The sequence below is a fragment of the Coloeus monedula genome (genome assembly GCF_965178545.1).
Source record: "Coloeus monedula genome assembly, chromosome: 1".
In the NCBI taxonomy this organism is placed as follows: domain Eukaryota; kingdom Metazoa; phylum Chordata; class Aves; order Passeriformes; family Corvidae; genus Coloeus; species Coloeus monedula.
Window position 1 is genome coordinate 140,188,980 of NC_138781.1, and position 25,429 is coordinate 140,214,408.

Here is a 25,429-nt window from a genome sequence, read left to right on the forward strand (position 1 = left end):
CTTTGACTCCTTGTTTTCTCTGGATTTGGCTGGAGTGTAGACACTGATAGAGCACTGATAGAGGTGATTGCACAGCCCTCGGCTTTGCTTGGCACCAGACACCCCCCCTCCCTGCACCTGACGTTATCTTTCCCTGGCAATACTTCTGTTCTGCTGGAGCTCATATTCCTTTAAATTCTTTATATTTATTTTAATTCATTAAATTTGATTTAGGTAGGCTTTCTGACTAAATGAAGGATACTTTCATTCTTTTTGGTAATCAGAGACAGAAGAGGGCATGTATCTATTTTCATCTTTTAGGATAACTAGAATATGCATAAGAACACACAGCACTGCTCCCTCCAAAAATGCAACAGTTACCTCCTATTGACTTGTGTGCATGTTTGTGACACTGTTGGATTTTCATGTTCCCCAGAGTAAGGGTTCCCTTATGTTTATCTGTATCATATTCATCTGAAACGACTTTAGAAGACAAGGCTGGGGGACCTTGTCAGTCTCTACATCCACCTTGCAGGAGGTTGTAGTGAGGTGGGGGTCAGTCTCTCCTGCCATGCCTGCAGTGAGAGGATGAGAGAAAATGGCCTTAAGCTGAGGCAGGGGAGATTCAGATTAGATATTAGGAAAACATTTTTCACCGCTAGGCATTAGCATGGTCAGGCATTGGAATAGGTTGCCCAGGGAGATGGTGGTGTCACCATCCCTGGAGGTGTTCAAGAGGGGTCTGGATCTGGCTCTGGATGATGTGGTTTAGTGGTTTAGGGGTTACAGTGACAGTGCTGGGTGAACAGTTGGACCTGATGATCTTAAAGTTCCCTTCCAACCCTGATAATTCTATGATTCTAATGTTCTGTAGTTTTTGTCAGATGCTGAATATAGACAAAGAAACAAAGGGGCTTCTCTGATAATAGCCTTTGAACAATGCTAAGTCAGAATTAGATTGGATCCCAGCAGGGTGAAAGATCTTTTTCATCTGAATATCAGCATTTGCCTTGTGCTTTACCTGTTATGATTTCTTATTCTTTCCTGCTACTGGAGCTCAGAGTACCACCTGTTTTCTTGCTAGAAGGGAAAAGAGATATCTGAAAAGGTTTGAGTGACCTTTTTTTTTCCCTTCACTATTCACTAGAGAGCATGTAAAGGCTTCCAAAAGAAAAAGTACAAGATTGTCTATTCTATACTTCTCTTTATTTACTGCTAACCCATGTTTAAACGTGTCATGCCATATTTTCAGTCCAGCTGAAACCTATGTAGATATTGCCATCAACTTTAGTTGGATAAAAATTTGACCTAAATTAAACATGCAAACCCTTCTTCTAATCAAGACATTAAATAATTGGTCATTTCAAGAAGAAAATTGTATCTCAAAAAGAAACTAGAAAGCTATGTTTCAAGAAATAAATGCAAAGATCCAAATAGAAAACATTATTTTAACTGTATAGAATTAAAAAGTGAGAGAAATACTTAAACAGCTTACTCAACTTTAAGCAGTTTATCAAGGCAACTCCAGCCTTTTCAGTCAGCACATTTTGGTTTTCTTAAGAACAATGAAATTCTGAATTCTATCACAGCAAGGGATAGAATTCACGAAGGGATTATTTGGTTACAAGTAGTGTAATGTCCTCTTTCTAGAAAGTCACAAAACTTGAACTTGAATTGACTTAAATTTGAGATCAAATTTGACAGAATATGGATTGCAAATTAATAAGGGTAATCTTTAAAACATGAAATGCACAAATGACAGTTTCATCACATGTTCTTAGTTCATGTGTACTGTACATCTATTTCTAATTTTATTTATAATGAAGGTCCATTTTGTCTCTTTTTCGTCTGATTTGGTGTTGTCGTGGTTTAGCATGTTTGTCCTTGACACAAAAATTCTGAATACTTTGGAAGAGTTCTAAGACATGGCTGAAAAAATTCTTGTCAACCCAGGCCCACAAAGCAGACTTGCTCACAGGTTGTATACTATATGGGTATATTTGCAGTAATTTAACTCTGAAAGGATCAGTAAAAATAAATTAAGCAAATGCCACATTTATGACATCGTTAGATAAATATTGATAAGAAAAATATTACTGCTGGATAGAGAAAAAGAAGCATGTATTTATGACTGCTAAGTCTTTTTCTTGGGTTTGACTCACAGAAGCCTAGACTGCTTTTGAAATCATGTGTAATACAACATGTATGTGAAAACATGCCTGTAGTGACAGGGAGTTGGCTGCTTTTGATATTGAAGCATCTGAAGTGTTGATTATTTCAAATAAAAACCTCCAGTTGTTTTCAACAAGGTAAATTAAATTTTCACTGTGTAGGAACAGATACCTATTGCTATTCATTATGTAGTCATGTGGAAATCACATAAAAACTGGGTTCGTGTATGATAATGATTTCACCTGTAAAGTATTAAATGAGGTGTTCTTGGTTGGATGAAGAATTTTTATAAGAGATGGAATATTTCTGCAGTAGAGATGGAACAGAATTGTTATATAATTAAATTGAAATATGAACTTGAAGAAGAGCCTTCAAACTTAGAATTTGAAACTTGTTAGAATTTCTCTGAAGTAATCTCTCTGTTCTGCTGCAGGCTGGTTTAGAATATCATGGATTGTTGATTTCCATTGAAATAATTTTTAAAAATTATATTAAGCAACAGTCTTTATTTGTGGCATGTAAATATCTTTTAAAATGGTGCTTCTGCTGCTTTTCTAATCAAGTGCTTAGAGGTATGTAGTTTGAACCCCAGGCTAGTACTTGCGTATGTCTAATAGAGTTCTTGTATTTGAAGCTTTAATGGGGAAAGATTGAAAAGATGCAAGACTTTTTTTCTTTCTTTTTTTTTTTTTAATCAATAGAAGCTCTTGAGTAGCTGGTATATGGTGCTTGTTTGTAGCACTGGTGTTTAGAGTTGCTCCCTAAAAATTAGAATATACATATATATGTATATACATATATATATTTAAAACACATTATTAAAAAGAAAGTCAGAAATACAATTTAGAGAACACTTTCACTGTTCTGCAGGCAATACATTTGAATGAGTGATCCTTGTCTTGAAAGGACTTCAAAAGCAAACAGTGGCGATAATGAGAACGTATCAAACATGTAGAGAAAGAGGAAGGCCAGACTCAGCCTAGATGAATGTGCTGCACAGCAGTGTCTTATCCCAGGAGAAAAGTGCTGTAGCTGAAATAGTTAGAAATAATTGACACTGCTTTTTAACATGATCACTGTGCTGAAATGTAATGTGTCAAGATGTCATTTTATTAAACAAAGTGGTGATTTTAATAGGAAACAAAATAGTTTCATACCATTGTTTTGGGAGAGCTAGCGGCTTGCACATATGTAGGCACTCGCTAACACTTGAGTATTCACAGACTGATCCTAAAAGTTAGGGAAAAAGACAATGCCTTGTTTCTGAGACTTGCTGGATAAATAATTCTAAGAGTGCTTAGGGCAAATGGAAACATGCAGTTATTTCAAATGAGGTTTATCCCAGGAGAAATTATGATTGTTAATCAGCATGACAGAAAACAATAATTGCTTGCAAAAAAGCAAAGTATTGAGATGATTAATATAATCTGAAATAAAATGCAGTAGATTAACTTGTTCAAGTGCTGGCTTCTTTCAGGTACGTTACCAAATCAATCATCTGTGGGCCAGAGATTGCTCATACTTTCTGTGTTTGTAGAGTAGGGTGTCTCAGTTGATTTTTATGGGCTTCACTGAATATATTTCTGATATTTATCAGATGAATTGATAACAGTCTGGTAGTGATAGCACCAGATCTCTTCCTCTATCTCTCTGTCTCTCTGCCCTTGCAAGGCTTGTAGAATAAACCCATTTGCATGGCACTGTACCCACTGTAGTTTTTGATCTTGTCCTCAAGATTATCATTTGGCAAATAGGACAGTGTGGAAACATCCCTCCCAAATTATTTAGTATCTTTATTCTCACAGTTCTATTACCATTCCAAAATCTTGTATAATTTTTTTTGCATTATTTTATACCCATAATATTTTATATCTGCTGAAACCTGTATTGCCTTTACAATTATAGTTAAATATATACATAGAATACTTTAAAAAGAGATAATCCACAAGAAGATTAGTTAAGGCCTGCTAGATGTCATTGGTCTTCTTAAGAATAGTGTGTGCTGCTAAAAGGCAAGTTACATTGAATGAATTAAGTATTTGTATTTTAAGTTGTATATGGTTTATTTCAAAGTTACTGAGTATGGCTTCTGAAGAGAGGTTCCTGGCAACAATTCTCAGCTTACAGCGTGTTTCTTAGGATTCAAGAGCAGGATTATCAGTGCGTGTAAGCTCTGTTACTGGTTGCAGGCATTGAGATAAAGTGAATAACAGAGGACAATTTTTGATTGCTGATCTGTAGTTTCTGAAGCTCTGGCATCTAGTTCATACGTATAGTCTCAGAATCCTTCTTAGGTTGGATCTAGAATTACTGCTGCTGTAGACTGTGGCAGAAAGGAGAGAGCCCGCTCCCCCTTCACAGTCAGTCGCACTGGTCTGTCACCATACATGAGGTTATGTCCTTGCCAAATGAAAGTCTACAGTGAGTGACTCCCCAAGTCTTTTCATTGAGTCTGTTTTCTCTTTTGGCAATACAGAGTGCTACAGGCTTTGCAGCAATTTATTTCTAAACTGATTTATTATAATTGAGAAGTGATGTTTTACTCTGAACAGCTGTATGAGGATGTTAACAATTTAAGTTTACATTTATGCTGCCAGGAAGAGGGAAAACAAACTGAATTTCAAACTTTTAATGTTCTCTAATAGAACCTGTGTGCTTTTTGTGACTGATACATTCCTTCACCCAAAGCTATTTTGTCTGATGATAAAACCATGAGTGTATGAAGCTTGCATGTTTTTCATCTCTTTTATGACCTTATCTTTTGTGAGCGGCTTCTGTGAAGGTATCCTAACTATAGGAAGCACCTGGTAAACATACATGATATCTATGCCATGATAAGCAGTTGCGAACAAGAAAGTAGATCTGTCAGTTCTGAACTGTTCATTGTTAAAAATACTTTGTTGATTTAGCTGATTGCAAAATACGTTATAGAGTGCTTAACAGCTGCTATAACATTCCTAGTCAAGAAAGTTCAATAGTTACATTGTACGAGACTTTCTGTAAGAGCCTAATACTGATAGGAACAACATGGATTAAAACAGCAGGGTTGAGAAGAACTGCTAACCCATGTGCTTCTTTAAAATACCACAACTACTTGTGGTACAAGCTGATTAAGTACAAATTGGAAAGTCTTTAATTTGTTAAAAAGATTAAAGTGAAATTACTTGTTAATATTCAAGTCTCTCTTTTCCTACTTGTCAGTGTTGTCAGAGAAGTTGGAGTTCTCTCTCTCACATTTCTGGTAATATGTCTCTTTTAACAGTCTTCAGATTTCCTGACCAACTTTACCATCTTGAATTACAGTGAATTGTCTATTGGATAAACATTAGGCTATTTAAACCACATTAAAATAGCTTGAACTGTTTTTGAAGACAACAGAAACAGTCAATGCTGGTAAGAAATTATAAGGTCAAGATGAAAATTCTATCCACATTACATACTGAAGTTGTTTGAATAAGACTTTCTTTTTTCCTCTTAGCTAAGCAGTATTTTGTGTATTCAGCATTTCAGCATAAGTCAGAGATTTGTTTCACCCAACTTTAGCTGACTAAAGATAGGTTCCTAGTCTAAGCTGTGTGTTTAAGAAGATGATTCATTTCAGCTCTCTCAGACACCAAGAGGGGTCTCATATCTCAGGCATCCTAGAACAGGATGAATCACTCAGGAGGTTTCTTTCTTCCCTGCCTATAGGAGCATCTACGTAAGTAGTCTGGACTAGTTTAACTTTCAGGCGTCTGGGGTTAGAGGTGATAAGTTCTGCCAAAAGTGTAACTTTAATACCAAGTATAGAGAAGTAGTGGAAATTCTCTTAGATTTACTTGCTTCATGACTGAACATAGTTTATGGTATTACATGTGCTTACTCATAAGAGTATTTTTTCATGCAATGATCATTTAAAGGACAGAATTCACTTACCAGGCTTAGTTGCTAAGAAGCAACTGCCTAAACCTGCCTAAACAGAAGCAGGTTTTGGTTCATTTTAGAGTACTTACCATTGCTTTTATATCACTCTTCAGTGTTGTTGGGAAAAAATTACTTATGCTTTAACTTAAATACAAAATGTAATTGAGCAGCAAAGTAAAGAAAAAGTGTGAGAAAACCCAAAATAATGGGATTAGAAAGGAATCAACACATTTGTAGCAAATGAGTAGTATATATAGGCAAAAAGCACTTGATTGGACTTGAAGAAAGAAATAATTAATGTCCTGGATCCAGTTAAATGTCTACACCTGTAAATTGAAGAAAAATGTAATCAGTTCTAAAATAAATATAAAAAAAATAGTCTTATTGAGACTGAAAAGGAGTCTTATTGAGACTGAACAGAAAGAGTAAACAATGGAAAGACAATAAATTCTGAAAGGAAATAAACTCCTTTGTGCTAAACAAATGTTAGCTGCTAAAATAGCTTTAAGTATGGGGAAAGAAAGGAAAAAAGCTTGAGAGATGTGCTTTGTTATCAGCTCTTCTGCTAAGCCTCCTTTTGGCTTTTTAAAGTTGCAGTGTCTCCAGCACCAAATGGATTGTCTTGATTGCCCATTTCAGTCTGACCTTGATGCTCAGCTGAGCCTGGGATAGACTTCACTCCCTGGTGGATTCAGAAATTGACAGTGATGTACCATTTTTTGGTTTCACAAGCAGGTTGGAGTAGTGTGGGGGAACAGGAGAAATCAGTGTGGTATTTCAGGTGTATAATGCATGCAGTTGGCAGTTGGGAATAATAGAAAATATCAATGAAAATACTTAGGAATACTTCTAGATGCAAAGCAAATTTTTCCTTAATGTAAATTCTACATTTTATCTACTCTATTTGCACAAGACATGCATCAATTCATGAAAACTTGACTATGAGAACCACATGACAATATACTTCATGGAACACTGAAAAAGGAAGTTAATGGAAAGTGAAGTCATCTGCTAACATACATTTTCAGATCTTTCCTCATCTCCCAAACACTTAATTACTGTGTACTATAGTTTGTGTACCTTAGCTGTTGCTCTGTCCTTTTGCTTTTCAGCACAATCTTTTCACGTAACTTTGTCCTCTTTTAATTCTAATAGTTTAATTTGTTTGATATTCTGGTTAGTTGCACTGATTGGAAGAATGCTGAAATTTGCAGGCTAACACCAGGGTGGTATATATTATAACCTGGAAAAGCATAATATTTTGGATAGTTATCCAATTATCTGTGCTTCTTTTCTGTCTAAAAGAACTACTATTTCTAAATTTTGCTGTTACTGTTCTGATTTAGTACATACAGCTCTATTATATACAGTGGAAGAAAAACATTTGCATTCTATACAAAGAACAATCTAAGGACTTTCTATGTTGGTTATACATCTTGAGTTAGAAAACAAGAATTGCCCTTGCTGTGAAATGCTTTCCAACATTTTTGAGAAAACTGGAGTTGATCTTGCTAGGTTTCAACTTAAGAAAAATTTCCTTTGTGTCTCTCCAATGAAAGACAATTTTTTGCTGCTTTAAGTAGCTATGAATGTAGAAAAATGAAGGTAAAATTATCCAATAGGTTCTTCAGTCCACCCAAAGAAAGCAGAGGTCTGATTACTACAAAGTAACTATAGAAATGCTAATTCAAAGTAGGCTAGTTGCTTAAAAACAAATTATTGCTAAAACTGCTTAGCCGAAACTTGATAGCTTTTTCAGCACATGAGTATTTAGGACTTTCTTCTGAAAGGTAACTTCAGATTGAACTGAAGCATATGAACTTCAAATGCCTGGCTACAGTTATACAGTCAACACAAAAATTATACTAGGTATTTCTGTTGTATTCAAGTTTTATTTTACACACTACCGGTGCCTCTGAATATTCTGGACTATGTTTTTAGTACCACAAGTACACTGAACTGTAGTTTTGTAATCAAACTCTGGAGTGATTATAGTATTGTGTTTGTGTGAGTAGTAGTTTATCAGGCTCTTGTACTTCATATTTGAGAAGACGTGTTTTATGAATGCAAGGAAGAATATGTTATTACAAGACATTACATGTGCATATGAAGTTAATACTTTATAGTGTTTGTATATAATCATGTACTTGAAAACTCCAGGTCACAATCTTATCTGGTATAAATATAGCTCGAGTGATAACGTATGGGGATCTGGCATAGTTTGTTGTAATCACATTTCTTTACCTATGTTGCTAATTAAAGCTTTTGTTATCATGAGTGGGGAAAAAATTTCAAGTTACTGCTTAATTGCTGTGCTTTTTGCTCTTTCTTGATCTCCTGTTGTTAAATCAACAAAGGGTCTGATTTTCCAGTTTGTAAAATACACAGTATTTGTTTTTCTAGTGCTGTCACTTTTTTTGTGGTAGACCATTTATGAACAAGTGTCCTTCAAGTCTGATAAAAAAAATTAAACCATAATCAGTCCTATTTGAAGTAGTTAATAGTGTAGATTTGAGTTTTTCTTTCTGTTCTTCTTGTGTCTTCCTGTGCTTGAGTTTCTTAGATAGGTTAGTATTAAAAAAAAAATAAATCTACAAATGCGTAAAATCCCAACCTGGAAAAGCCTTTAGAGATGTCACTTAATGTATTACTGTGGCCAGAGTGTTTTGTGTTAATACCTGAAACCCTCATCCTCAGTGTAGTTTTCATAGTGGTTATTTCAAAGTATTTTTGCATGGAGCTTAGTGTATTTTTTTACCTGAAATAACTGCACTTTCAACAAGCAGTTCTTCAAATAAAAATTAAATGGTCATCTCTAAAAATTTAACCTTATCATGGTTTTCTGTGTGTCCTGTATATGACCTTGCAGTGGGTAGTAACAGAGGACAGACAGACATTTTCAGGTACTTCTGGATGGTGAAAATGTGAAAATTCATCAGAAATGTAGCATTTCTTTAAATAAAGCTTGATAGAGAGAAAATTACTTTAGGGACCTGCTGGTATATTATGACTTTAACGGCAAATTCCTTAAATGCTGAAATATCATGGATTAGCTTTCCACTAGTTGTGTGAAAAAGCAAAATGTTTAGTGGACCATATTTTTGTTTTGAGTGTCATTTATCTGCAGTGCATAAGAAACATTTAGGTGTCAATTGAAGAAAACCCATGACTGAAAGCATATGTTCCTGGGGGGTCACAGCCGATCTCTTTCTCTCCTTTGTGCATACAGACTCAGGGACTTTATGTGCTTTGGTTTACAGAATTAGGTGCAAGTTGTGGTTCTGTTTTTTAAGCATATGGAATAAACACTGTTTTCCAAGATTTTCTCTACATGGAACTTGGATGTACTGGATACTCGGGGCTTCTTTCAGTCAGTGGGAGCTCGCAAACGTTTACATATCTAATATTTTTAAAAATTTTCTCTCTGTTTATAGACATGTGTATGTTTTCACTCAGTCATGTAAGCAGTTTGGATATTATAGGAGCTCTGCTTAAAAGTCGCTATTGAAATATGTCAATACTGTATTTTTTGATGGGTTTTTTTAGGCAATGAAGAAGGCATCCAGGAGGCAGCAGAATCTGATGGTGATGCAAGGTCAGAGAAACCAGGGCAGCTTGCTGTGGAGACTGAAGATTGGGATGGGCCAGGTAGGGAAAAACATCTGAAAGCCAAGAGAAATTTCTTGAACTAGACTTCAGTATTTGCTAATTTCATTATTTTAGTAGATTGTTATGCTTTGCATTTATTTTTAATGGATTATCTCTTTTATGATCCAGGATACCGACTGGTAAGTACTAAGATGAAATTCTTGGGTAAAAAAAAAAAATGGCTTTGGTTATACCATTTTGTAAATTGTTAAACATAATATGCCTTACACATTGATGTAAAGGAAAATGTTCTTGCTGCTTAGAATTTTAGGATTAAAATGTATCAGTAAATTCTTTCTTCCATGGTTGAATTAAGGGAGAAGCACTTCTGCTCTGTTTTCTGAGATCAGAAGACCACCCAGATGCTTTGGTCTCTTCTCAAGCTTTGTGCCAACATTTAGCATCATGTTTAGCTGAACAAATAGGTGTGTTGTCTGCTAACATTTTCAAGGACTTTTTTTACCTGTTTGAGCCTGATAGAAATCATTTAACACACCTGGTCATTGGTTTCAGTGGAAAGAGAAACTCAGACTGCAGTCAATGAAGCGATAGAACTTCACATTAAAACAGTAATTCAAGGTAACATTTTCTACTGTGTAAGTGAAGATGGTGCAAGCATAACATTGCTAAGATGTAATGGTAATATGGCAATACTTTCAAGTATCTGTTCAATATAAATATGTAAAACCTCTGTACTGTAAAAGTACCTAAGGCAAAGGGGTAAATTGTATTTCTCAATTAGGCAATTCTGCAGTTGAATGCAGTGTTTTCACGGGCATGGACTTGGGAATAGGCCTTAAAAATCCATTATATTGACCATAATTTAATAAAACTGTTGCAAAATGTGCATCTGAAGCCAAACACATTCTAGCAATAGTTGTATCTCTTATGGAAATTTTCCCTCAAAAGGATGAGCACATCAGAAGAGAGTTCCAAAACCATTCTATCAATAATTTATAATGCAACAATATTTCATTAGAAAAATTCCTATATTTCAATTACATTTTCATCCTTGCTTGATTTTGCAAATTACTGTATGCTCTTCATGAAGAGGAGAACAAAACTAATGGCAATTTTCTGAAATCAGTAGCTGGAAAATACAGTGCAAACAAAAATGAAGACATAGTGTATCTAATTATTATGATAGCATTTAAAATGTTGTTCATGATAATACACAACTTGATATTCTATATAAAGCACTATGGTGTTATATGGAAACAAGGTTTAGTATTACACTACTGTACATGTAAAATAATGCAAAATATATATGTAGATGTAGCAGAATGGCCTTTTTTAGCTGCATAGCAGATTTAAAGGGTGTCAGTACTTACCATATGACTTGTTTTTAATTTCATTATAAATAAAGTCTGAAATTTCTAATTTTTTGTTGCATTTTTTAGTGTATTTCAGCATAGTTGAATATGCTTTTTGTGGCTGTTACTGCTTTTTATATATGCTGCCTTATTCAGAGGTTTCTGAGGTCTTTTATGGCACTGTGGAGTAAAAGGAGATCTTTTCATTTGGTTGGGAAATAATTCAGTTAAACAGTAGGATGTGTGAACTTCTTGTCATATTTATTGATAGCTTTGACATGGAATAAGATGGAAATCAAAGCTGAATGTGGGAAAATTTCTTTTGACTTCTGAAAACTGATGACCACCAGTATCAGTATCTGTATTTTATTTAAATATTGATTCTTTACAAGGGTATAATACGTATGAAAAAAGGAATGGGTGCATACCACATCCCATGCTCTCCGTCATGCATGAAATGAAGTTGGTTACTATTGACATGGAAAAAGAAGCAATCAACATAAGATCATTTTCAACCACGCTGTACAAAGATAACGTCTTTCAGTTTTTTGGAAAAAAACACAAAGCATGAAATATTCTGCTTATTTAGGAACATATTTTAGTACAGCACAAACAGAGCCATTGAAAACTTTGATTCAACTTTACCACCTGTCAGTAGAGGCACAACCTCAAAGGGCAGATGATGATACATTCATTGTTATCTGAGCTGTCTCTGGTCTCCATACCTTCTCTGGTAAGGAAAGTCTTTGAGAGGTGGAGCCTCTCAGAATCCAGCAACTGTGTTCTGCATGATACAAGTTGCTGTCAACTGATAATGTGAGCTGTGACAACTCAGGAATTTATATAAATAGTAGAGCTGTTTTGTTATTTTAATATTTTATGTCTTTTTTTAGCACTAAGGGAACATATTGTGACTTTCAGAGCCAGTACTTGCCAGGAACTGAAAAATTAAGCTTCTGGCATTAATTAGAGTTTTATTTTGTTTGAAAATTTGCATTGTTAAATGGTTCACATGCATTCTTAAGTCTTTGTAATTAGAATATCCTTATGAACAAAAATCTAAAGTTAAATGTGCTGTAGCTTCAAAGAGTTTCTGCAGAAGCAATATTTAGATCACAGATTCTTGTGACCTTCACTGACCATCAGGGAATGTCAGAGATAATGCCTACTCTGTGTAACCACTTTGAGGGTTACCTGAATGTTTTCCAACTACCCCCAGTTTTCACTGTTCTTATCTTCAGTTTTTAAAAATTCCTATTCAGTGAAACTGCTCTGAAATAATGGAAGTTGAGGTCAACAGAGTATGTATAAACACACAGTGAAGGACCTGATCCTTTTTATTATAGCCAACAGGAAAAGTCCAAGGAATAGAAAGAGTCTGAACGGCAAGACTGGTTTAAATGCATTTTATGTAGAAAGAGTTCGTTTTTAAATGGGGGAGCAGAGTTCATTTTATGGCTTTATATATGCTGTTTGTCTTGGTACATGGAGATCCATAGTTCTATAGCCTTTGTATTATTGTTAGGATGTCAGTGCATGCGAGGGCAGTGCTTTAACACATAAAGAACAGAAAGATCTCCTACGTGGCTTCTACAGATCACCCAGGACATTAGGGAATACGACCATTCCGATTTCTACTGGGTGTATGTTTCATGCTTCCATAGCAGAACTTCCTTAAAATCTCTGAAAATTTTAGATACCTGGCACCTCAAGTAAAATATTGTTAAGCCAAATCTAAGGGAAATATATATTGTATGGCATCTTGAAAGATAAATTGTTTATAGATTTGGAAATGAATGCTTGTTTATCATTATCCAGTGGTAATACTTGCAGTGGTGGATACAAGTTCAGTCCACCGTACTTGTCGTTATAAGAGACAGCAAATATGAACTCTATCACAAAGGAGAAAAGGTTTTAATTAAGAAGTATGAATTATAAGTTGGAAGTGTTTAAGAACAATTTTTTAGACTTACCAAAAGCTATAATAAAAGTGGAGGAAATGTTGATACTACCTAGAAAAGAATTAAAAAAAAAAAAAGAAAAATCCAAGTGGATGTAACCAGGTGCTAGGAACTATGATACCAGGCTGAAAGGAAAAAAAAAAAAGAAAAGAAAAGAAAAAAAATCACCCTAAAAATCTATCAGTAGCTTCATTAATAACAGTAAGATGACATTTTAAAATGTGGTAAGAAAAAAATAATTAGAAAATTGGTATTGATCTATTACAAGCCATGACTCAATAGTTAGAGGGGACAGGTAAAAGGGTAATGTAATTATTTCTAGTCTGCTTAAAACATTTGTGCTGGAAAGCCTATTTGGCTGTAGGTGATGACTATACTTCTGTACTACCTAATTTAAGCAGTCTGGTGGTTTGAAATTGACTTTTTTAGGAGCTAGATGACCCAGATCTAGTGATCAACTTCAGTTCAAAAAAATTTTTGACATGATTTCTCAAATGTGTTGAAAACCAGTAAAGGTTAGTGTGGGTAGTTACAGACCTCTGTACACATGGCAGGGGTCCCACTGGAAATAAGGAGATAAGTGATGTAAGATGCTTTTATTAAGAGAGGGTTAGTCAGAATGCCAATCTCTATAGGCTTATAGAAAAAAATATGTCTTGTAAAACCAACATAATATGTAATGTGACCTAAAGTATATTTAGTTACTTGCAATATGTTTAAAATTTTTAAAAAAGCTGAATATTGGATAGATATTGCTATTGGTAGACCTGAATGACTTGCCATGTTAGCTGCTGCAAAATTTCAGTTTCAGTGTAATTAAATTTAAAGTTATGGGCTTATAAGAAGGTAATAAATATTTTGATAGAATTGTTAAAGTTGTAAAAGATATGTAGGAGCATCAGAAAGTAGTGTCTCTGAAAAAATCTTGAGATCTAGTGAACTGGGGTTGAGCCCACAAGAAGGAGTTGTGGCTAAAGGGTATGTTTTGGTTCTCAGATTACTTTGCTTGTCTGATCAGCAGTCTTGTTTGATGCTGAAACAGGGTTCTGTGACCTGCTGTCACACTTCAAGAATGATGTTAAAATTTTTAGCAGGTTTAGAGAAGAGCCACTAGAATGTTGAAAGGACTGGTATGATGGAAGAGTCTAGGTCCTTTCCCTATTTACTTTATCAAAGATATATTGAAGTTATATTAAAGGGCAATCTGATTACAAACTACTTTAAATTCAGAGTGAAAATCTGATAACCATGGGCACCTCTTTCTAGCAAAGTATCAGAAGATTAAATGGATGTTGAAGATCCACAATTTCAGACACAAAAGAATGGATTTTAGTGCTTAAAAAGTCATTATTGAAACATTTTATGAAAAGTCACTTATCTGTCATTAGAAATATTTGCATTCAGGATGAGATACTTTCCTAAAGAATATCATCAAGTTCTGTGGCAAACACTGGACTTTTAAAATGAGAGAGATTTCACTGGGGCAGAAATTTCACTGACTGACCATGATAGTTGCTTGTAACTTAAATGAAATTAATAAATGAGTATACTATCTATTGCTTTTATAAATACTGTACCATTTGGATGCATTTATAATGAATAAATAGAAGCAGTCCTCCATATAAGCAATTCTCAATTTTTATTACTTCAGTAACTGTTTATTAAAGCTATGTTAAGAATGATAACTTCTCTGTGCTTTTCTCTATTCTGTAATTCTCAATTACTCTCTAGTGATAAAACAGTAGAGTTGGAGACATCATATACCTGTTCTGTAATATACAAGGGAAGGTTTTTTCCCTGTAGACAGATGGGACACAATTTTCCAGTACTGACTAAGCCAGTAAGTTTTTCCAAATCCACTGCACTATCCTGTGTGCCCCATTCTTTTGATTTTCTTCCCGCAGTTCCAACAAACAATGAGTGTTTCAGCCACAGGTGAAGTTGTATCTGGATTTTAAGATGGAAAAATATTGTCTGTCACCAGTTGAGGAACTAAGTATAGGGCATTTACAAAGGTGAAATTAATGCCACTCAGAAAAGTCTTGGTCCTAAGGAAGAATTGATATCTTTCTTCTTGTTCTTATTCCTTATGTGAGCTCTTACTTTTACAGTTGTAAAAGTGCATGGCTTTTTTGTGGAATATGTGGTTTTATGTGGCTAGCTTGAAAGTCACTCTCAGAAGTTCTTTTGAATTGTACCTGAATTCTACTTAGAAAGTGAGAAAATGTGATTTGTCCACGTCCAAAATAGAAAAAAAACCCCAAACCACCCCCCCCCCCCCCCCCCCCCCCCCCCCCCATTCAGTGTAAAATAAGACCTAAGAACAGTATGGTTTCTTTTAATTACTCTTACAGGTTGGTATTTTTCTTAAGATTTATCAGAAACTTTAAGAAAAATAGTATGCTGGAAATTAAACAGCACTTTAAAATGATGTTACATTGAGCTATGCTGCTGTTAAAATTTAATAGAAGATAGAAACAGGCTTTCATGTGAATTCTTGTGTATTGCTTTAGTGAGTTATAGATCAGAAAAGTTGTAGTAAACATTGGATATGCCAGGTTCACATTTTTACCTGCTATAAAAGGTAGTTTGAAAAGCTTTTCTTTATAGATTTCCTGTGACCATTCATAAGAATCACTGCAAATATGTATTGATTTTTGGGTTTACTCTGCATTATTTAGTAATACTATAAAAAGTTTGGGTTACAAAGCAGAGCTGTATAATATAGAGTGGAACTGTTGGTAGACCACTGCAAGATGGAAACAGACATTAATGATAGCCTTCCCCTCACACACACCTTTTTTTTTTTACTTTTCTTTTTCTTTTTTTCCTTTTTTTTTTTCTTTCTTTCTTTTTAAACCAGTCCTAAGAAGGACTTGGAGATTACTGTCCTGATTTTGTTTCCTTTTTGATTGGGGAAATGTGGTAGATATAAGATCTTGGAAATGCTATTTGATGTAAATTAACAAAAATCCATGAAACATAGTTAACCATAGATATAGTCTGACAGTAAGAAGAATATTGTGAAGAAGCAGAGGAAATCATAGAACGACTGTGTGTTACTCTGACAGTGAATCGGTATTATCTCTGCTATCAGATAATGCAGTTATCATTAATTTTCACATTTGCATTTCAATCTTTGGAAGGAAATGACTCTTGCCGGATGAAGATAAGAGCTCTGTACCACTATAATGAACCATCATTTTATCCCGATGCTTTGTATCCATATGAAAATGAGTCTGGGTGGTGTAGTATGTGAGGAGGGGGTGGGGGGAGGGGTCACAGAAACATTATAACAAAGTGTCAAAAATCACTACAGACTTTTGGAACCCTTAATGAAACAAGAGGCAGTCTAAATAAATCTTCTGTAGTGAAGTGGATATTGGATTAAAAGCAGAGAGCTGGGCTCCCAGGCTCCAGGGGTTGGGAGGGAACCTTATTGAAACAGGGAAGGATTTCTGTGGATATCGATCTGTTTTCCATCAACAATTTGGAACTAGGAGGAGGCCATTTGGACATAGAATAACAAATGTAAGGGTCTAAGAGACATTGAGTTAACCTTTGCACTGCAGGTCTTGTTTTGACACTTGAATTCTGTTAAGGGAGGTGCAAATGCTCGTGGGCTGCTGTCTTTGTAGTTTGAGTTATGGTACTGGAGCTGTTTTAAGTGGTGACCACACCTGTGTATTAAACGCAGGGTTTTAGGTAATTATCAGTCTTGTATATAGAATTCAAGGACTGTAGATCTTTTTCATGCATAGCCCCTGAAACTCGATCTGCAGACTTCTGCATCATTCCATTTTAGCTCTGATTGACTAATACCATTGTTACTGAAATATACTTGCACTATATTCAACTTGTTTAACCTTTATGTGTCTGTAACTTACAGACTTCACTGTACATAATTTAGACTCACTGCCAAATGTCTTCTAAAAACAGGAACTCTTGAGCTTTGTCCTGCTGCCCCATTTTTTGTAACAAAAGCTGAGTTTCTTAGATCATGAAATGATTGTAAGAACTGGTATTTAAATATATGATATTTAAAAAGTAATTTTTAGTGTGTAACTCTGCACCATTTATAGGAGCACCAGGATGTCAATCTTGGTGTGACCAGCTGGGATTGATGAATTATTCTGTTGGCTGTAGCAGCAGCTGCTTTCTCTTGCGGATCTTTCTCAGGTCTCACCTCTCTCTTCTTACATGATGAGAGTCTTTGCTTCATAATGAGAAGATGCAGGTCTAAGAAGCAGAAGAAAAAATATGCTACTCCTGTGTTAATATATTCAGTAGTGACAGAAGTGGAGTAGTAAATAAGTGTTAAAATAGTCCCTGTCATGATTTTGGTTGAGGCCAGTAGACACTCTTCCCAGGTAGCTCCCAAGGTCCAGAAGCTGCAGCATAGCAGGGAACATTCTCCAGAGGTAGTTTGTGGGCTGTCACCTGATTAATGGCTAAGGAAGTCTCTCAGCACACAAACATGGCTGTACTTGGCCTCTGTGCCCAGAGCTGTTCTTTGCCACATGTAACAGACCTTTTATGCATGTCTAACAGACATACTTTGTACAGAAGTTGGCTTCAAGGCAGTTGATCCTGTTGATGGACTGCTCCCTGTATGGGCCTGAAGGATGAGAATGTGAGAGTGGCTGGGTGAATTCTCATGGAAGTAGCAGCCAAACCTTTGCTGTCATCTTTCCCATGATCAGTTTTGACTTTTCTAGGAAAGAGGTTGTTGCATGACCTACACTGACCCTGTGTAATAGATGGGGAGAAATGTTACTTAGGGTCACACCTGACAAAATGAAATTCTGCCCTCTAGCCAAAAATAGTGGTCACCAAGGTTTTAAGAGAAAATTGAGGTGTAAAATAATTACTCTAAAATCATGTGAATAGGCAGTAATAAATTTTGAAAACTAAGACATACTTGTTATGATGTCACTTGCTTTGGTGACTTCTGTAGTACCCCTTTCATGATGCAATGTTCAAATATTGCAGGATTCTGTAAACCTGGAGACATGGATTGTCCCATTTGACTTGCCTAAAATACCAAAAGCAGTGCCTTCATCACTGAATGCTGGAGCTCTTGTCATGCATTCCAACTGTTTTTTCAGTTGGGATGCCATTTCATTATCGTTATATTATTAACATAATATTATAAATACTATAATATATTATTATATCTTAATATTATTAGTATATAATTGTATTATTGTTAGCATATATATATGAATTTAATTTCAAAATCAGTTGCTATAGAAATGAGCCTAGTTTAGAAGTACCATCTTATAGGATGAGGTAAAAACAATTTATTAGAAACAGCAATGAGATAAAAAAATGAACAGTTCCAGCAACAATCCTAATAACAACAGTGTATGTAAGAGAGAGTGTTTTACACAGAAAATGCTCATCGATGTGGCACAACCCCAAGACAAAGAACAAAATGGCCAGCACACCCTCCATGTGCCACCTTTTCTTCCCAACCACAAGCCATGCCCCTCCTTGGAAGTGAGGATCCCTTACTTCCACCCCGCAGTGATGATGTGCATGGTACAGAAAAACAACATGGACACGCACACATGACTCCAGGCTGTGCAAAATTAACCCTGTCCTTGGCCAAAACTAGGAAAACTAGGTGGGCTTGAAAATGATATGGTACATTCCTAAATTCCTTTGTACTTCTGTATATCCAGCATGAGGCAAGAACATTGGCCTGACTTCTAAAAGTCATTGAACTCCAAATGGAAGGTGAAACATATTCTGTTTTGACTGGCATTTACGTTTCAAGCACAAAAGACTTCTTGTTTTCTGAAAAAAGTTGATAGCTGGGAAAGGCATGTGGAAAGGAAGAATCATCAGATTCACTAGGTACTTCATTTTGGACATGATATGCTATATAGTGGATATTCTGTAAAGTACAAATCCCCGTAGGTCACGCAGTGAAGGACTCCTAGGCTGTGGAATTCTGCAGGGAATCAATGAACATCTGCATTACAATACATTGTTTCTTGTAGTTTCATGCATCAAGGGACCTGCAGAGACTGGCAGAACGCTTTGCACTTTTCAGCTGTCTCCACTGTAGTTTGGCCATAAAGGCAATATTACACCATGGTAATTGCAGGAAACAGTGTCTGGTTTTGGAAGCATATTGGGTGAGAATCAAAAGGGACATGTAATCGGTCCACAAGTGTTTTGTTCTTTGTTGTGTTTTTCCTGTTAGCTAAGATTATTGCATTTGGAATACTGCATGGCAACACTGGCTCAAACAACTGAAGGATGGATGTGTCAGTATATTGAACCGTACGCACAACACAGCGTTATTTAATACATTTAAGGTGTAGTCCAGTAGTTGGATACGAATACCTACTGAGAGATGCTAGTGACTTTATTTCTTAAATTGGCAGGTTTCAGTGATGAATTCTGTGTTCAGCAAAATAAAGTATTTTGATTTTCAAAGTCCAGTGTCCTTTTAAACCCTCAAAAGCTGCTTTATTTACTCTCTCTTAAGACATCATAAAATAAAAGTTGGAATAATATAAATAAAACAACAAAAAAAATTATCACCAGGAGCCATTGTACCTCCTATCAAAAGAACTAACTTTTGCTGAGAGTAAAAAATTTAATGTGACGTGATACTGCATTTACTCACAAAATTGCACAGTTCAGGATGGTTCAGAGTGAGAAAAGGAAACTGGATGTTGTGGTCATGGAACTGGAACTAAGAGCGAAGTCCTCTCTCGGTTTTGACCTTGACTTTCTGTGTTTAGCTCAGTGAGACCAGCTTAGCACACATTTGGGTTTAGGTTTAATTGCCACATTTCATTTTTAAGATGCTTTACCATTGCATTCTCAAAAGGAGGATATGAATTGAATAGTAGATCTTATTTTCTCTCCTTGATTTAGGCTTCAGACAATGATATGTGAAAATGATCTTTGTAAAGTAAAGTAGTGGTCATCATACAGAAATGCTGCAATAAACTCTCTTATGCAATCACTCAGCACTTACTCGCCAACATGGCAAAAGTAAGAATGGTCGTCTTAATATCATCAGACCTCACTACAGAATGTGTAGTTCTTTAAACATGTTCTAATGGAATCTGTGAGAAACTCCAGAATCAAATATTCAGAAGTATGGTCCAGGGTTAAAACTGGTAAGATATTTGGGTAGGCAGAAGTAATAATGGTTAAAAGCCTGTGATTGGAAAGCTGTAACTCTTTGTTTTTCCTGCAGTCAGCTGATTACCTTAGACATTCTAAAATAGCTGTGTAGAGGACATTGTGTTCCTACCCCTTCTCACCCTGACAAAGATTTCGGAGCTTTCTGAGTGTGCTCTTTAATTTTAAGGGTTGTTTCCAAAAACTATTTTTAAGCTATAGCATATTAAATCATATTAATGGGGAAGGTGCTTGCATATGCCTGTTTTGGTAGTGTGGGCAGCCAGTCCAGTGTATATACTGCATCTTTTATGGTATGTTACAGAAAAAATGAATCACTTTGTCCCACCATAGCTTACTCTTTCCCTTTGCTCCCCTTCATGTTTCAGGACTTTTAAACTATGTATTCAAGTTGAAAAACTCAAACAGCCATATCTGACTTCATAACATATTTTTGGGGATTAGAGGTAGAAAAACTTTACAGTATTTTACGTAACTTTGTTTTAAGTAAATATTGCAGGATTACACATTGCCTTATTTATTTTATAAAACAATATTGTCTGATACATTTCAAAGATTAAACTATAAAAATCCTATTTTACTGAGAGAAAGTACTCAGGTTGGGCTTGTTCAGGTCTGTGCTGCTCTGATTTTATGGCAGTATAATTGCGTTGATTTAAAAGCTGCTTCATCAGCATGAACCCACAATGATGGACTATTTTGGATAATTTAGAAAGATAATATAATGTATACACTAGGGACATACTGTTCCAGAGTGTTTTGTGTATGCAGTTTGGGCTGGGTGGTTCTTAAAGGAGACTGAATTTCGAATTACATCATTGTATGAAAAAAACCCTTTATTAAGTTATCTGAACTTTGATACTTATAGTGTGATGCCAAAATTACTTATCAGTTCATAAATCTTTGGCTTGCATATATAAATAGATACTAGTTCTCATAAAAAAAATGAGACTATCTGGAAAGCAGTCGTGATACACATCCAGTCAGTTTTCTTAAGTTGACCACAGTCCAATTTTCAGGGCTTGTGTAATGCAGCATTGTAAATGCTTCATGTAATTTGTTGTCATCTGATAAAGTATGTATAATATTAAAATTTATTTACTTAATACTTTTACTATAGTGATTTCTACTTTAGTCTTATTCTCAGAAAAAAACCCCTTTTCCCTCAATTACAGAACTGCTCAGCATGTGATACTGACTATTTTTCAAGGTTTTGTATTGGATATCAACTTTTCATGGAAATTTTCTTTAGGAGGTGCTCTCTAAATATGTGACTATTTCTGGCAGCCGAAGAAGAAAAAAACCTGCAATGAAACAACAGATATTTTGGTGTGTTATGTTCCGATAAGAGCTATCATTTAGTTTAATTACTATATCCGTAACACTTTAGCCATCAAATTTTGAGCGTCTTCCAAGGAAATTATTTTCTCTCATCTTGTCCTGCTAATCATCATTTTAATAGTTGCGACTCACTTAGGTTTTTTTCTATGTCGTCACTCCACAGTGTGTGAGTCATTGAAGAATGGTGTGATAAGGTAGTTGATAGGGATGTACGGCTTAAAATGGTATAAATGTGCCAGAAGACATCTTCAGGGGACCCTGATGAAGTGTCCTTGCATATTGCTATGGTACCTTTAAATACATGACCTGCAAAACAATGGGCAGTCAGGAGTGTTGGAGTCTGTTCTACATGATGCATGAAGTAAGCTTCAGGTTTCTTTTATGCTTTTCTGTAGGAATGCATCTGATTACAGAAAAGTCAATCTCCTTGGATTCTGCCTCTTATCAATATAGCCTGCAATGGCATATGTGTATTGACAAGCATGATGTAATAGATTAGTTACTCAGCTGATTCATTGGTCTCACATTGTTCCGTGTTCTGTATACTGGGAAGCTCAGTCAAGAAATTAAATACTCCAATAGCACTAGGAAACAGACCTTTCTTGTTAAAAAGCCTCTTGCCATCTGCTTGCTTTTAAATTTTTCTCATAAAAGAGACAAAAAATGGCTTGAATTTTTTAGAAGGCACGTCACATTAGTTTCACCATTTCTCAGCTTCTAGGATCATTGCCCTATAAAAATGCTATGTGTGTTTCGCAAAGCTTGGACATATCATGATGCTTATCTAAAGAGAAAAAATGATATATTTTTAAAAGAAAAATGCTGACCTAGTTAGTGAGGCTGAAACCATTCATTAATTAGAAGTCATAATTGCGATTACATGGTAAAATTAATTTATCACGAAAATAATCCTATCAGTTTTCCTTTTTGGAAAAATGGAACCAAATGATTTTAGCAGCCCATATTGCTTAAGGCTGATATTACAGTGATACTGGTTTAGAGTGAATAAAGTAATCAAATTCTATTTTCAAGACCTGAAATTATGAGACTGTGTCATAGATAGTTTATGTATTATATGAGATTCACTTGAGTTGTAATTTTGTAATTACATATAATATATAAAGCATATATGCACAGATAAATGCATAAAAGGAATATAGTGTGTTGATATTTTAAAAGAGTGAATTGAAGGTAACACAGCACATAATATATAGAAAAATTCATGTAATATGGCAAGTATGCTACAGTGTGTGAAACTGAGAATGCCTTTTCTACTGTCAGGCTATTTAGACTTCCTTGATATTCAAATGTTAATGTACATTAAATGGAATTTAAGGAGGTCCACCTTGGTGGACCTCAGGCAGCCCTAGCAAGTAGTGATCCTTGGGGATCCCACTTTACGTATATATTTGCAGAGATGTGATAGCCATGAAATATAGTCCTTTGATGACATCATAACTGTGAAATATGACATTATTGCACTCACCAGCAGTCAGAGCGCTGCTTTATCTATATTAAACAGTCTGTACACATAAATAAGGAATACCAAATACTGAAGCTGTAACCCAACATGGCCATCTTCAGCTGAAGTACTCATCACTCTCCGTGATGCCCTATGGATGTCAGGGGACTATTTGTAGAGTAGTTTGCTGCCAAATTTAAATTTAACAGTGTCTTCTCTCTCTTAGACAGCTATATGTACAAATTCATCAATTACTTATGCTTAAATTTTAACAAGAGGGCAGAAATGTATTATTTTATGTCAAGCTAGTCAAACTTATTCTTTAAATTTAAGGATCTCAAATATATAATTAAAATTTCTGGTCCTGTTGCAGTAAATAGAAAAGTACACATTGATGACAACGGAGTTAATACCTAGTCTATTAATGGCTAGTTAATGTATGAATACATATATCCTTTGCCCAAGACTCACAAATGTACTTTTCAGGAGAAAGACTGTTAGGCACAGTCACCAGGGGAGCGTTCATCTGCCTGCACTTTGCTATTAAAGGGAGAGAACAAGTGCACTTTTGAGCACCCAAAAATATTTTAGGTCTCCATGAAAAAGACTTCATAGAAGCAAGAAATCCATACATAAATCTATCTGTCCAGACTAACCTGGAATTTGAAGATAGAATCAGTAAGTCTTACTTTATTTTTTTACTCTACAGGTAGTAAGAAAAAAAAAAATTACTTTCAGAAAAACACTTTTGGTCTTCTAGGCTCCCATATGGCAAAGTATTTAAAAACTTTTATTTTAATGTGTGTGAGCATGCCATTAAAAACCAAAAGTACCCACATGCATTAAGTTAAGCTCAAAGTAGGACTGTGGCCTTAGCTCAGAAGCTCTTCCAGGAAGGAGCTGCCTTTATCACAGTACGTTCTACGTACTCAGCAAACTGCTAGACTGCATAAATTAATAAGGATGCAAATCAAAGCAATACTAAAGGCCCCTTTCTACTCCTCTGGAAATGTGAAAGGCCTTAAAGGTAGTCTAAATTACTTCAGCAATACCAAGAATTCTGAATACAGTGAACTTCAAACTCTAGCTGCTTTAGTTTCTGTTAATTACAGAACATTCTTTCATGGATTTCCTTGATTTTCTAACTTACTATTTTGAAACATTTTTTTATTAAAATACTTAAGATGTTATGACTTGCATATGCTTCTTACAATAAATATTTTTCTTTTCCTTTGAGAAATAGCAGCTAAATCTTGAGGCTGCTGTTCATTTCATAGACATTCATTTTCAGTGATGGGATAGTAAGGTCTAGCATAACATGTTATTCTTTTTAATGGAAAACTCATTTGGGTTCTGAAATCCTTTCTTATTTATTCTAAATTTTAAAAACGCCATCATATTTTATGGCTCTGATTACATCTGGAGATACAGTCTTGTGGTGTCATAATGCACAAGAGTCCTGATCTTGTTTAATTTTCTAGGGGTATGATTTTATTATAACTGTCTATATTTTGCTGTAACTGTATATAGGAATATTCCAGTGTAAAGAATTGAGAGAAGAAGATACTTAAATATTGTCCAGGGATAGAAAAGGATTGTGATATATAATGTCCAAAATGTTCCTAAGGACAAACCTTCTCTTAAAGGAACTAGTTTTGGGGGGGATTTTGTCTTTTACAGTTTGTTTTTTTTAGTGAGAAATACCATAAGTATGACTGAAGGGGTATCCTGAAATACCCTGTGTGAAGCATCAGTGGCTCTTAGTTTCCCCTTCTGAAAATCAGTTGTATCTATTGCTTACTGTTTTAATTACTGGCTAACTCCAAGCAGTATTTTAGAATTATGATTGTTGCTTGATGATTTTTTCAAGCATCAGCTGATAAACTAAAACTTACCTTGGCACTTCAGGGGAATAAAAGAAAAGATACCCTTTTAAAGCTCTTATTTTCTCAGTGCCTGTTACTTAACTGTGGTACCCCGTCTTTGTATTTTTATCAACATTTTTCCTTCAATTTTTCTTTTATGCAGACACTTCCTACTCTTTAACTTTTGCCTTCCTTATGCAGTATTTGTAGTAATAAAACAAGTCCACATATATTGTTTTTTTATCTGCCTTATGGCTATGCATTGTGAGAAAGAAGGCATGAGATTATTTAACTGAATACATTTACTTCATATGAAAACTGTAGCACCTAAGCTTGCATGTGCTTCTCTCTTGTGATCATGCCCAGCGATACTTCCGTGTTGTATTTGTCATCCCCACCTCTCTGCCTGCACTTGCATTCCCCTTCCTTCATCCACGAAGACAGTCACAGCACAGGAGCTAGCGAGGTGGCAGTCCAGCAGTGCTTAGAGGCACAGAAGTCTTTACATTTTGGCTGCTTAAAAACAATTCATGAAAAATGTGTGTAGCAAAGAGGCAGTTTCCTCAATACACTCGTACATGTGCTGAAGAAATGTCATTTTCCTTTTCAAGGAAA

The 25,429-nt window shown here is 35.3% G+C and overlaps 1 protein-coding gene across 2 annotated transcripts in view; it reads left to right on the forward strand.

Annotated features, from left to right (window-relative positions):
- Nucleotides 1-25,429, forward strand: part of ZFPM2 (zinc finger protein, FOG family member 2) — a gene marked incomplete at both ends in the record, with an annotated part of 303,859 nt that overhangs the window by 62,532 nt on the left and 215,898 nt on the right. For both annotated transcript variants that reach the window (XM_082293303.1, XM_082293304.1), the window contains one exon: nt 9,601-9,702. In XM_082293303.1, the coding sequence (XP_082149429.1) occupies nt 9,601-9,702 (102 nt within the window). The remainder of the gene's footprint in view (nt 1-9,600; nt 9,703-25,429) is intronic.